The sequence below is a fragment of the Balearica regulorum genome, chromosome 5, assembly GCF_011004875.1.
Source record: "Balearica regulorum gibbericeps isolate bBalReg1 chromosome 5, bBalReg1.pri, whole genome shotgun sequence".
In the NCBI taxonomy this organism is placed as follows: Eukaryota; Metazoa; Chordata; class Aves; order Gruiformes; family Gruidae; genus Balearica; species Balearica regulorum.
Genome location: NC_046188.1, coordinates 34,147,501 through 34,162,952, shown reverse-complemented (window position 1 = coordinate 34,162,952; position 15,452 = coordinate 34,147,501). Strand labels below are relative to the sequence as shown.

The 15,452-nt window shown below is 35.5% G+C and overlaps 1 protein-coding gene across 8 annotated transcripts in view; it reads right to left on the bottom strand.

Moving 5' to 3' along the window:
• The window catches only part of CDIN1 (CDAN1 interacting nuclease 1), a 148,545-nt gene that overhangs the window by 79,187 nt on the left and 53,906 nt on the right, over window positions 1–15,452 (bottom strand). For 5 of the 8 annotated variants that reach the window (XM_075754093.1, XM_075754089.1, XM_075754088.1 and 2 more), the window contains 5 exons: window positions 15,015–15,094; window positions 14,603–14,652; window positions 11,752–11,819; window positions 7,448–7,513; window positions 3,965–4,100 (listed from right to left, as the gene is read on the bottom strand). In XM_075754093.1, coding sequence (XP_075610208.1) covers window positions 3,965–4,100; window positions 7,448–7,513; window positions 11,752–11,819; window positions 14,603–14,652; window positions 15,015–15,094 — 400 coding nt within the window. Of the gene's footprint in view, window positions 1–2,107; window positions 3,258–3,964; window positions 4,101–7,447; window positions 7,514–11,751; window positions 11,820–14,602; window positions 14,653–15,014; window positions 15,095–15,452 lie in introns of those variants that run through there. The other 3 variants (XM_075754092.1, XM_075754094.1, XM_075754090.1) reach the window with 3 other exon arrangements.

The window sequence follows — 15,452 nt, the reverse complement described above, 5'->3', positions numbered from 1 at the left end:
CATATGCCTTAGCCAGGCTTGCAGAAGACAGAAAATGTAAATTGCTGTATTTGAGTTTATATCTTCTTACAGCGAGTCACTGACAGTGCACCCACTAATTACTATTTGAACTGCGTGTTGCTGATCTCTACATGCCTCTCAGAAAACAGCCGTCATGCCTATCAGCTCTAACAGCCTTTTACAGCCAGGACTCCAAATTTTTAAGTTAGAAAAAATTATAAAACTAGACACTATGAAAAAAAATATCTGAATCAACAGCATTCATTTAAACCCTAAAACAATTCACAACATGTTCTTAGACCCTGTTTGAAATCACAATCTCTGTTACCCTCTTGTTCATGCTCTCCAAATTACCTTTGGTCACACAGACCCTTCACCAGTTTTTATCCTCATGGTTACAAGAAACACACCAACATGGGCCAGTGAACAATGAACAGTGTGGTATCTACTACACGTGCACAGAGCAATTCTATTTTGCGCATGCAGTTATCTCGTTTACTCAGTGGCAGTGAAAGCTGTAGCCTGCTCAGTGGATGCCACCACTTTGGAGGAACAAGCATATTGAGGGAAGGGATTCTGTAAGTAGATGAATCATTTTATGCTAAGCTTGTTCAGTATATAAAGTAGTTTTTTTCCTAAAACATCAATCTGCAAAATCAGTCTGGGAATATGCAAGATAAAACTTGCCTTTTCCTGTTTCTTTATTATTGAAAATTCTCAATATCTAAACAGCATCTTAAATTACAACTGTGCAAACCCACTGACAAGGTACACTTTGTACGTTTTTAATGTGAAGCTTAATTTGAAGATGAGGTTGCAGCGCAGCACTGCAACTGAAAATTGCTTAACAATACCATTGATGTATGAGCCATAAAAAACCTTGCTAAGCTGTCCCTGCAGAACTCGGAGTAATAAAAAGGTGTTCTTTTGCACTGAGGTGAACAGACATGGTTGACTGCATCTAGGGAGCTGTTCTGTTAAATGAGAAAGTGCCATTTCTTTCCTGTCAGTACAGGCCAATTTAAGACACTCACAGATTTAGTTAGCACAGAGTACAGGATTTAATGAAATACACACATAACAGCAAACAAGCCACAGCTATGTTCAAAGCTTTCAGTCAGTTTGTGTGCAGAATTAAACTTACATCTGTGACAGATGTGGGAAAAAAACCTAGAAACTTTTCCAGTCTCACTCTTACTTTTCAGAGAAACAAACAATAAAAGCTGAATGGAAAAGGTCTAAAGCCTCTCACCTTCATTCCTTTCAAAGTATCTAGACATGTAGTTCTACCTGGATCTAACAGGCAATGTTGCAGGTTTTCTCTCCAATTTCAATTCAGCTTTAAGTTCAACCAACAGATCAGGTTTACAAAACCCTGAACTACCAGCTGAGTGTCACAACATCTCTTGTGAACTGTTGCTTCTTCCCAAATGATTCCTCCTTCAAGAGGAAAGGAGACACACAGGTGCAGTGAATTGACCAGGAAGTTGGTTCTCACTTGAGAGGTCCTTCCACAGGCTGATTAAATCATACAAAATTGATTCACAGCTTGTACAGCTACACCTGTGTCTTTTTTGTATCAATAGTTTCAGAGAGCAATGAAAGCTAACTGTCTAACCTACATGCAACCTCATCTGTCAACAAGTGTTCACGAACCCAACTGTCATTGTATTAGAATAATCTGCAGTGACTCAGAACTTGTTTCATAAGATGTTGTGATACCGTTAGCTTGGCCAAGCAGTACCAAAACTAAAACTAACAGGATTTGCTCTTTAAACTCCCTCACCCTCCTGCAATCTGCCTAATTTCCATAGTTAACCTATCACCAAATTATGGATTTGGGGAGTAACAAATCTAGTTTTCTAGTTTCCTTTAGATGAATGTAAAGTCACTATACTGAAGAATCAACAAATTTTGTAGTTGTTTTCAGCTATATATGAACAGCTATAACAGAAGATTTGGCAAAATCTCAAAAGTACTTCCAAAACAGTCTTATTGATCCACATGTCAATTCAGTCTAGCTTTTGCAACATTAAAAGTACATGACTAACAGCTCAGTGAGAGATGTTATTCCATTTTTGAAGTTGCACTATTAATTAGTACACGATAAAATTAAAATGAAGTTAGCTATGTCTTGGTTTCCTGATGAAAGTGTAAGAGAAGCTTCTTTCAGAAATGTCAGAGTCAGATGGTACACACTATTCTCAAATGTTTTACACATTTTATAGCTCACACTAAAATGTGGATAGTAATTTTGTTCAGCACAAGAAAAGACAGAAACTACAACTTCAACCTTGCAATGGCAATTTTATTACAAACAGCAAGTGGATCAGTGTTTTCATGTTATCTGTCTACTCAACTTTCACCTCACAGCTTAGTGAGTATCTTTATGCTCCTATTATCTATTTAAAATTCACTTCTTGGAGCCCCTCTTCTCTGATACCATCATGGATCCCTTCAAACACATCCTTTCTTCTCCACAAATATTCCAGCCAGTGTATCTGATGGCCTCCTCCCAGCCCGAGCTGCTCCATCTCCTCTTATTTACACTGATGTGCAAGTTCAACACCATTTGCATCAGCATCTTTCCCGCCATTCTCACCATTTGCCTAGATATTGCATATACTCAAATTTCTTTCTAAGTCTTGTACTCCAGTTACATGTTTCACATTCTTTTCTACAACTTTCCTGTAGTATAGCATCTTCATCCAACAACTGACAGTCTTCCTGAGGTTCCCATTACCTCAATTCAAGTTTTCCAAGTCAACACTTTCTGGGACTGTCAAATAACAGCAGATCCTTCTTGTGTCAATCATGAATGTTGCTGCAGAGTGTAATTCCAAAATCTGATGATGTTATTCTGAGGATCTGGTTTCCTTTTTCTGCTGCCTCCTACAGAATTTGCTTTTGAGGTATTTCCCAAGCTAAGGTAAGCTATTTTCACCTTGACAGTTCTCATATTCGATTGAAATACTAATGGTCACCAGACTACACTCTGATGATGGCACATGCTGTCTATTTGTTGCATGTTCACACACGTTTGTGCCATGTTCTCCGCTGTCAGATTTCATTGATGCTCTCTCTCACTGAGTAGACTTCTAAATTTATGCTTTTAAAAATTCTTTATTAAAACTTTCATTTACCTCACTTACTACTTTGCTTACGGTTCTACCACACAGAAAAATGGAATTGAAAATTAAGCATTTTGTTTAGGACTATTTTTGGAAGAAAATCTTCCAGTGAAGAGGCTTCTAGTACTATGGAAAGATAAATAAATATATATATATATATATATCAATATAAAGACCTTTGTAAAAATAAAGCAGAACTATTTTTACCATCTTTAAAAGAGATCTTTATAACAATACTATCAACGTGTTTAAAGATTCTGTCCAGCATAACTTATTTCCCCCCTTATGTTCCTGCAAATACCACCTCCATTTTCTAGCTTGAAGATAATTATTACTTTTGAAAATGTAGATAACATTAACCCCCCCCTTTTTATTAAAAAAACCCAAAAAACAGTGAAACAGTATTGTCCTAGATACAATGACAATAAGCAATAAAGTTCTTTACATACAAAGCCCACTTGGTTAGACTGTGAAGATTTCATAACAAATCTGGCACCTTGCAGGTATTATAAAACGATACAACAAAATCTTCCTTCAAAGTCAGGTACTAAAAATTGATATATAACTTCTGTACCAAAGTAACTTATTCTTTCATCTAGCATCACTGTAAAATCACCATATATATCTGCTGCACATTAACAATCATGATGTGAATTTTTCACAAATATTTCAGCATTCCTATTTGACATACTAATTAATGACATTCAAAATGCCAATTAGTAATACGTATCTTGTTCACATGGCTTAATACAAAAATAACTGGTATTTTTTCTAGTAACTTCTTTTAAAAACACAATCCTATTTATCTATAAGGAAAAATAACAGAAATGTACCTGTTCCAGTAGCTCCAAAACTGGTCCTGCAAGTAGGCTTGGTGGCTACTTTCATCACCAAATGAGGCTTTGCTTTCAATCCAGTGAATTATGTGTCCTTCAACAGCTAGGGTGACAGCAGAAAATAAAGTGAACTCTGAAAATCAAACTGAACAGCCTGTAACGTTTTAGGAATATCATATTGACCCCCCAATCTACCCCATAATTCATGCTTGCAATAGAGTTACATATTTGTAAATGTATCTTTCAAATATGCACATAGGACATTTATTTTTCAGAAAAGTACCAGAAAATATTTTAATGCATAATTATATCCATTTCAGTTTAATTACACCCTGTTCTAGATATTTGCATTTATTCTAACACAAACAGAATGTAAAGAAAAAGAGACCAGACTAAGGTGCAACTGCATTTTACTTTGCTGGAAAGGAGTTGTCAGGTAAGGAATTGAAAACTTCCATTGAGTAACAAGCAGAGTTAGATAAGCTACTAAAGACAGAAACTTCTCACCAATCCAGAGCGGAATGTGTGAGAAGGGCAAGAAAGTTTATCATAGATATGTATCTGCTTCCTTACTTTTGCAAAACCAGTAATGCTTCACTAGAAAGAAGTTAGGAATAAGAAGGCTTATGTGAAAAAATGTGCTTTTGAATTTCTGTTTCTTTGAAGGCTGTGGAATTTGCTTTGGTTCACGTCCTTCCTCATTTCTTGCAGGAGTAAATTGCTAATATTAATAAAATTATCTTTTTTTTTAGTAAAAGTCCTCTCTGAAGTTGACAATTTTGGAAGAGAAATCATGAGAATCAGTCTAAAAGATTATTCTTTCTCCAAAAACTAGTGTTGGATATCGTTAGTGAGGTCTTTAAAAATGTTTCCTTTGAGTTCCCTCTGAGCCATGATGTCTTAGCCTAAGTTTGACCTGGGATGAGGTACTCAAAGGGCATGCAGACCCAGAAGCACGATACAAAAAGATTAGAAGAGGTTATGGCAGCATGTGATTGACCACAGACTGTAAAATTATTTGGGAAATCTGGGTAACTCACTCATGAGGTGGTGAGGCACTGAAACAGGTTGCCCGGAGAAGCTGTGGATGCCCCCCGCCTGGAAGTGTTCAAGGCCAGGTTGGATGGGGCTGTGAGCAATCTGGTCTAGTGGAGGGTGTCCCTGCCTATGGCAGGGGAGTTGGAACTACATGATCTTTAAGGTCTCTTCCAACCCAAACCATTCTATGACTCTATGATTCTATGAAGTCACCACGCCTGCTGTCAGTAACCAAGTTAACTTGTGTAGGCCTATACTAATACATCCTCCCCCCATCCCCAAAACCTTTAGAACCCAGGAGATATAATAGCTGAGGCATAAACTGTGTAGTCATTTGAGAAGCAATTTCTAAGAAATGATTGCCTTTCCTAGCAATGCATTGAGTCATGAAGAAAAGAATGCAAGGACTGCCATACATTACTTCAGATCGGACAACAGGTAGCAAATTATTTCCTGCCAATCTCAAATGACTGAAATAATTTGAAGAAAATTATCACTATTCAGATTTTGAGAGACAAATCCATACGAACAAATTAATGGCTATTTTTAACCTTCTTTCTAATAGGGTAATATTATAAACCCAAGAATTCTTTTGGGTGTTTTCCAGTTTACCTTCTTAAGCATTAAAAAACCTAGCTCCATCTAGCTGCTTTTCTAGTTTCCATTTCTAGCTCCTGAATAGCTGGGATATAACCTTATCTGTTTCTGTAAAAGTGAGTGTCATAATACCATGTATTCTGTATATTGTGGTCCACACTGTTGGGGAATCTTATCCATGTACATAAGTATCTGAAGGGCAGGTGTTAAGAAGAGGGAGCCAGCCTCTTTTCAGTGGGGCCCAGTCACAGGACCAGAGGCAGGGGGCCCAAGCTGAAACACAGGAGGGTCCACCTGAACATCAGGAAACACTTTGTTACTGTGAGGGTGCCTGAGCACTGGCACAGGTTGCCCAGAGAGGTTGTGGAGTCTCCATCCTTGAAGATAATCAAAAACTGTCTGGATATAGTCCTGGCCAACCAGCTCAGGGTGACCTTGCTTGAGCAGAAGATCACCAGAGCTCCCTTCCAGCCTCAGCCATTCTGTGATTCTAGAGTTTCACAATCTTCCCCGCTAACTTTAGACATGATAAAAACCAACTGCTTCCTCACCCCCTCAAATCCTTCATAGCTTCCTGAGTCCCTCCACAAATAAAAGGCATGGAAGTGAAGAAGTAGAAATTAATTGAAAACTCTGCAAGTGTGCCTTGGCAAGAGTGAATTGCAGATCCTTAGGAAGCCAAATCTCATTGTTTCAAATATGGAGCAGTTCAGTTACAAAAGTATTTTTTATTTTGTACATACAAACTCTTATTAACATCACTATAATTTTTCTTTTTTGGAAATGTGATTAGGAATACAAACATCACTGAGCTAAGGAAAGTCTAAAATTTTTTCACAATACTCTCTAATACATAGTTGTTTACCTATTGGATAACGGATTATTGTGCTGAAAGACGGTATCTCAAGAGCTTCTGAGTAGTGAGACATTTTATAGTACACACTCAATTCCTTATACCAGTGTACAAATCAGTTGTCTCAGTAAGAATTTCAACTGTTGTCAATATGAAGAACAAAAAAACCCCAGTCATGTGTATGACGTTCACACAGTGCTTTCAGCCTTATTTTCTCTGAGACAAACCAGTAAGCATCTGCACAGACAGGTACTGCATTTATGGAGGCCAAACAGAAGTCTTTCGGCATGAAAGTCGATTTACAAAAGGTGATTAATAATTCTTCACACTTGGACAACACGGATGTTTTTTCTTCCATGGCCCAGTCACTAGGCCATCTGATTGCCTTCTTACATGGCCTCAACACCAGAAACTGTAGATGAACTTTGACATCACCTTTATACCTACTTTTATTCCTTTTTGCTTCTTGCTATGCAGGCTTTTAAGAAACAATAGAGAACTGCAGACTTGTATTTAGATGCAAAGTGAATAACTGCACAATGGCAAACGAGTAACTGCACAACGACAAACCTTTAGGCAATGATCTATAGGTGTAATGGTAATACTCTTAAGACCGCTTTGAATTGATTGGCGCTAGAAGTTTAAGACAATTATAGGTACTTCAGAGTTCAGTTCATAAAGACAGTGTGTAGAGTAGGTTAGAGGGAGTAGGGAATTGGGGGTTCTTATTGTTGCTTGTTTTTATTTTTTTCTTTTTGTGATAATGAGACAAAAATACGCAGAGACCAAAGAGGAAACACTGGGTAATACTACCCATGATCAAACCTGTCTGACTCAAACTAGAAGTTCTTTATAATTATTGGGTAACTACTGAAAAAAAGAGACTGATTTGTAGTAGCCTATAATATACTTCACTTAAGTAGCCATAGTATGTTAGCACAAACACTTCTACACAAAATAAAATAATAAAAATTCTTTTTTAAAAGACTTACCTACTGGCACTTCTAAAATAAAGTCTGGTGTTTTGTCATAACCCTTCGCACGAAGCTGATCTTCAGCTGTACATAGAGAATAAGAACTATTGTTTATAAAACTATTCTATTAAGTAGACAGCAGTATAATTAATTTTATTTTAAATAAGAGTGCAAGAATTACTAATGCAGTCATACATATCTTTCTTATGCATCCAATGCTGTGTCAGATTAAATGAACCTTCGTAGAAAACTTGAAGCATGGATATAAAAATGCTTCTTTGTCATCCCTGCATTTTTATGTCTTCATTATAAACATCATTAATTCAAGCTGTCATACAGTATTTTATAACCCTCAAATATTCAAAATAAAGAGGTATATTCGCTGATTGAAAGAAGAGTCTCCCCACATTAGGAAGCTGTTAAGATTAATCCTACCAACACCACAAATGTAGATATACTGCAGCTGCCTTCTTGGTTTTATTTTAATGTTAGCATAAGTTGTAAAAAAAGGAACAAGAAAAACCTTCTCTTCCATAAATTTATTAAAGAGGAGAGAAGCCACAGTTTCAGTTTCTCTTACATCCTGCATTCTACAGAATTTATCTAATTTCAGGACGTACAACATATTGTTAACAGAAATTCTGTTAACATTAACTATACAACTCTATTGCTTACAAATATGAGAGCTGAGTATTTCAAGAAACAATATTAAGGAGTGAGCAAGATAAAACTGCAAAAACCAAAAGATGCTTCCTTTAAAAAAAAAAAAAAAAGCCAAAGCAAGCCCTTAATATTTTCTAAACTATTGTCCTTGATTTCCGATACCATTACATTGGTATTTCTGAAATACCATTTCTCCATTAGAATTTGGAGTGACCTGGTCATTCAATTCCAGGCATGGCTTTCTGTCTTCACCCAAGCTCAACTAATGGCACTACCCAGTAACAAGTAAGGCTGAGTAGCCCCTTAACACCTACTGGGCTGTTGACATTGTCATGCATCCCATTCGCCTTTCTACATCACCTTTGATTAAAATTAATGGTCCATTCTCACTGTTGGGTAGCTTATTTCCAATCCATTTATCAGGTTAGGACAGTAGTTTCATGGCCAATGTTCAGAACTGAGTTTTAGAATACTTTGTGCATATCCTGAACGGTCAGCAGTTTGAGTCCAAGTAACATTTTAATGACAAGAAAAACATACACTCTTAGAAATATTTTAAAAGTGCCTAAAGCAAACTCCCCTCCTCTTTCTCATTGAAGAACATAACTCTGAAGTATTTTTTTTAATATAGTGAACTAGTACTGAAAGTGGGACAGAAGTAATTTTGGAAAGTTGTACATTCACTTGTGTGAACACTGCAATAGCTATTTATTCTTTTTGACAGCTGTAGTATTTCTTTTGAAATTTGAGAATATTTCTTCACTGTAAGAACACTATATTGTAAATACAAGTCTTTCCACTGCAGCATTTCATTATATCATACAATCAGCTGTTAAACTTTTGCAGGATTTGGAGACAGACTTGGTTGTTGGCTATTTTTTCACAGACTGTCAGGTATATGGATAAAAGATGTTTAGATTAACAAGGTTCTAATTTAACAGAACCTATGAATAAAGAGTTTTATGCCATAACATAAAAATGAATTAATGTTCTAAGTAATCTCTTAATCTTGATAAAAATAAAGAATAATCCAGTTTTATCCAACTCTATTTAACTGTAACCTGCTCTTAATTGTTTAAAAAAATCTAGAAAAGACAACGGCATGTCCCAGCTGAAATTTTCATTATTTACCAACACACAAACGGCAATAGAAAGGTCAGTCTTTTCTATCAGGTCTTACAAATGTATCACAAATTCAGGGAAATGTACTTTAAAAAACCTTCCTGAAAATCAGGACAGATGCAAAAACATTTTCTGATGGGTCAACTTGGCAGGTCTCTGAACTGGAGTTTGCATCAGCATTACTTTTAACATTCTCCAGCAGGCTCTTTTTTCAAGGATGCCTGATTACTTTTAAAATCATTTGACAGCAATGCATGGCTTGAAAAAGAACGTCTTTTGTTTCAGATCTGTTTCTGAACGTTTTTACTTGGTTTCTCCTAACATTTTGTATTAAGATAAACATTGAAAAATATGTTAAAAACCACGTTTATTATTGATGTGGGTTGTCTGTCATGTGCAGGAACATAATTATATATTACTCTCTCTTCAGGTATTTTGAAGCTTTATACATCTGGGAAAAAAAAAAAAGAATTACAGAAACTCCCCACAATCTCCATAAACTTTTTTTTTTTTAAACAAAAACCCCACCAAAAGAAAAGAAGTTCTAGCTTTTCAGCCCAGTTCTAGCTTTTCACATTGGTCCAGAAGGTACAGAGGTAGCATTCTGCACCTTAAAAGATCTTTTAGCTCTTGCATGGATGAAGAGAAAAATTTAACAAGTGGTTGAAAGCCAGCCCACAGCAGCTTTGACAGTTACATTTATGCATCCACAGATTTGAAATTACATTGAAACAGCCCTAATAAGTAGTTATTCTACAGATTCCCCATTAATTTAGATTTCCAACAAAACTGGAGCTTCATCTTTACTATAACGTTACACTCAATCATAACCACAGAAACTGCAAGAATTCTGTTTCTTTAACAAGTGTTAAAAAGTAACGGAATTGTGAATACAGCAATCTAAGTCATAAGCCACCTTCAACAGTTCAACACAGCCTTAGAAAGCCTGAATTTGTTGACTTATAGGAAACACCGTCATCTCTTCTGTTTTACTGAGGTTTTCTTTAAGTAGTTTTGGAACCAATTTTTCAGAAAGGAAAGATTTTATTGGAGGGGTTCAGTAGGGTTCATCTTGCAGATACTTAGGAAAAGTTTGGGTTTTTTTAATCATACCTAGAACCTGAGATACATGCAATGCACAGAAATAATGCAGAAATAATAAATACAACCACTTAACATATCTTAAATCATGACTACATAATACTTCAGTATATATAAAATGTAAACAATAAATTAAGCCCTTTCATTTATATCTTTATATTCTAATGAGTTAACCCATTCTAGATATTTTGATTTGACAGCACAAATTTCTTAGAGCTTATTTCTAATAACAAAACTGATGCTCATCCAAGGTCATGAAACATTAAAATTTAAATCTGATTAGTGTACTACACAAGCTTGCACAAGCCAAATAAAATGATAATCGTTGGATTGAGGATCCATTAGTGAGTCATCTAGTCCATTCCCTTGTATCGTGACAGGATTGCTTTCATTACCAGCTTTGATGGATGAGTGTCAAGTCTAGCCTTGAATTTTTCATTGAAGGTGATTCCATAACCTTCCCTGGCAGCTTGCTTTATACTTATTGTTCCTACAACTGTTTAGTATTTTAATTCAACATCACCTCTGCAATTACAGCTTAAGCCTATTACCTGTATGTCTGATCTTATAGCCAAATAAGAAAACCTACCTCCTTATACTTTCACAGTGTCATCTGCAACCTTTTAAATTTGTTTAAGGTTTCCAAAATCATAACCCGAATCTAGCTTTAGGAGACCTGAGTTTCTCTGTAAAACCAGCAAAATTCCCTGATCACAGAAATTTAGTACAACACTCAACCATTAACAAAAGACAGCATTTCACTTTGTTATTGTCTCATCACATAAGGAATCCAAGATTTAAGAAGTCATTGTTAAGTTTATTATCACAATAAGAGAAATGATGCTTTAAACACTAATCATTGTTTTAATGGTACTCATATACAAGAAACGTAGTGCAGGCTAAAAGAAAAAAATGAAAATAACTTCCTAACTAATTAATCCTTAAAATAACTTTAACTATAGGGACTGTGAAAAGAGTGCTTGCATTGGTTGGGAGGCAGGGGGCAAAAATTCAGCAGAAACTGCACAGAAAGCTAAATGAGAGAATCCTCTAGCAGTTCTTTAATACATAAAGCATTTTGAAGCTAATATTTCTTATGCTTCCTCCTAAGTCTCATAAGGCCTAGATTATGGCTAATATCTCATGACACCAAAAGTAATACTGCAGCAGATATTAAAGCATTTTTTTCAGCTACTTATTCTATAAAATATTAATTGCAAGCCTGTGCATGTGCTGTATATATAGGGTATTAGGTAACCGAGTTCCTGCTCAGTTCTAAATCAATAAAAGATAACATGTACAGCATCAATCATTTTTTACTCTTCCTTTACTACCTAATACAAAGAGCGTTGAGGCTTATTTTTTTCTTAAGTAAACAGTCACTGAAATCTTTGAAGTTAAAGATTCACTGGCTAGCCTCTACTACAGATTCTTACCTATGAAAGCCAGATTTTTTTCCAAAAGCATTTCTCGCAGCAAGACTTCATGCTCATGGCCAATAGCGCTGAAAGCTTTAGGTTAAGAAATGGAAGATTACTTTGGAAAAGAACCAACTTCAGAAAAAACATCATAGTTAAAGTAATTAATGATAAAATTTATTTGCCTTCATCTGCATTTCAGAAGTGATCAGTGATTTGAACTCTAAGTTTTGAAATCCTTTCAGTACAGCATTTAGTACTTTGTGAAAATCAGACTACTGTATCATCAGCATACATTTTACAAAATTAAGACCCATTACATCATATTTATTCAGTATAAATAAGGGTAATATTTCAATTTTTGCTCTATTCCCCTCCCCTCCAATGTAAAGGAAAGTGTAAGCTTAAAACATGTCATTAAATACCTTTTAAGTTGCTCTTTACTGACTAGTGTATCAATTCTCTAATTCAGCAAAGAATTAAATAAACCATTTTTTTCTTTGTATTCTGAAATTGATAAGCATTACATCCATCTGAAACATCTCACGGTAACAAAACATCCTTTAAAATTGATTTTTCAGAAGCATGAACTAATGTCAGGGAAGGATGAAATAATATTTTATAGTGAAGTCCTTTTCACTTCACTGACGGCCTGTTGATCCAATGTGCTATTCTTAGCAATATGTAAAAAAGTCACCACGTCAAATATTTGTAATGCATCCTCCTGGAGATCAAAGTTCTATTCTGGAAGCTTTTAAGAAGAATCTTATGGAACATCAGGATAAAGGATCTTACCTTAAAAACAGTTAAGTTCCTAATGCTGTTTAGAATAACTTCTGAAAACTTAAACTACAGATCACCTTATCATTAGAGTTAATTAGTTAATTTATATCAACGCTTCATGCTGAACAGCAAAAAACCTAATTGTATGGAATCACTTCATATATATATACACAGTTTTTATCAATTGAAACGATGTATTATGTTAAATTCCACTAGCAGTTACGGAATAAAAGGGGCAAATGAAGAACAGCAAAAATGTAAGAAAAATACTGCAAACAGAATTTATAATGCACCATATGCAGAAACACTTAGACTTAGTCTATAATAATACCTGTTATTGATGTATGGCAATGACCATGGGGCAAAACTTGTAAATAACCTCACAAGCCATTTTCTGCTCATGCAATCTAGCAGCCTAGTTTCCCGTAAGCATCTGAACTATTACTGAAAAATAGCCTCTTGGCATTTACAAAGAGGTTGACTTCATACTTTAGTCCATGCATATACAATTAGATAGTTATATTTAAAATCAATATGCAATCCTTCAGAAGACATTATGCTTTTAAAACCTTAACTTTAAATTGATTTTTAACTATTTTATGCACCTCAAAATTAACATCTAATTCAGCAACATACTTGGAGATAATGCACTCGCACAGCTTAGTATTAAACTTTTTTGTACCAAAATGGAATTGAAAAACTACTCATTACTCTCATCGATGTCACTGCGTATTCAATAACTTCACTTGAACCAGAATCTTAAGAGGACAGAAAAGACCTTTTTAGACTGCAGGCAAGCTATTCTTAAAAACTGTTCATAATTCTACATATGTGTTATTGTTATTTTTAAACATGACACTTTCAAAATACTATAGCCAGATTATTCATCAACAAAATATTAATCTTAAAATTCTGGATACGAAAATTGATGATTAACAACCTTTTAAAAAGTGCAATGTATTCGATTAATCCACTTTCAGAGAGCTGTGTTTAATATTGAAGACAGTCTCAATGAATACTTAAAAGCATGAATAAAACTACAAAATACAAATACAATTAGAACTCTATCCTTCTGCTGTTAATTGGAGCAGGGTTGAGTCTGTAGTAGACACCAGGGAAGTATTTCTAGTGGAAAGAACCTATTTTGAAAGGGGTGACCACCACATGTACCACAACCACGAGGTGGTATTTTTCATGCATAACTAAACATTTCTGTAGCTTTCCTATCCTGCAACTCTACAGTGAAATCAAGATCTTCCCCCAAACTGCATGCAGAGATTTATGCAAGGATTCTCTAGGGCTTGGGAGAGAATTGCCTTGCTAACCTGCTCAGTGACAGCAGGCCATGATTTTGAAATTGCTCCTTTGATAGCAGACTGAAACAGATGAGCTACTCATTCAAGACTTTATTAAAACAGATTTCGGGTTGCAGCAATCATTCCTAAGAAATTATAATCTTAGTCTGGAATACTCAATACTGTGTGGAGTTCCTCCAGTATTCTCACTGGATACTGAGGATCTATAATGAACCATTTCAAAACTACCAAAAACCCCCCCTCCCTTAAAATTCAAGCTACATAAGGCTTTTTTCTATGGAACTACACTGGAATGTCAGATATGGGTTTAAAAATACTAATCGGTCAATCACACATGAGCTCATGTTCATAACAAAGCAATGCCATAATGTTGATCACTATCTATGCAACTTATTAATTTAAACACAGAATAGTTGAGATTGGAAGGTATGTCCAGAGATCATCTAGTCCAACTCCACCGCTCAAAGCATGGTCAACTGGTCTTAACAGAAAACCAGACATGCATTTCAACTAATCAAAACCAAAGAGGTTCAATCAGGCATATGAATGTGTAGCCACCAAACTGACAACTTCTCGTGGCCCATCTGATTTTTGTTAAACAGTGTAAGAAAGAGCTCCGCAGTGACCCTCTAGCTGATTGAATGTAAAACAGAGGAGTATGAAACGTGTTTTGTGAAGCAGAACTTTATGTCAGGTTAAAGCTAGACACATCTCTTCCACACAGTCTAAGCTCGTCAATTGTGCACCTAAAATTTTATGGGAAAGGATACTGTTTGATGCAGTCCACCAGTGGTCCATAACAACAGTCATTCACAGTACACTGCAGACAAATAAGAGAAGTAGTATAGTGATGGGCAACTACAAAACCATTATAGTTAAACAGTATCTTAAAAACAGTAATTACTTTTCTTCAAAAAGACTATCAGATGCTGTTCAGATTTAATCACAGAAAACAAAAACTGCATGCTTTCATTCACTATAAAAGCAAGCTATTAAAAATGAAATGCTCCCCTCACAAATATTGCATTGCCATTTATGGTGCACCCTGACCTCACTGATAGTTTACGATGACAGTAATTAAATGAGGTTTAAAATCTTTTACTCTGCTAGGCAGATAACAGCATTGCCACAGGAAAAAAAAAAAAAAAGGACGAAAAAAAAGATGACAACTGTGATTAATACCTGATAGACTTGATTTGCTAGAACTCCATCTGGAATCTGAGAAGGGTCCCGTAGCATACTATTTATAAGAGTTTTGGAGGCTAGAGAAATAAAGAATAAAAACATAGAAAAAAACTGTTAGCTCAGTAATCCACTTGGCAGGAAGAGACACACACTTTTACAAGGAAAATATTGATGATGTTGGTAATTTTGAAAATTATCCAACCAGCATCTAAAACCCTATAAATTTGTAGCTACTTACCCATTCTGATACTATTAATTTTAAAAGTCTTGAAACACCAAAGCATTTTATTAGCACAGGGTGAAAGCACACCCTTCTTGACTTACTCAATTTCACTGGACAGTTTGCACTTCAGAAGCATCATGCAGCTCCTAAGGAAACTGCTTAGAGTAAAGAAAATGCAACTCAAAATAACCTCTATATCCTATGAGAACTTA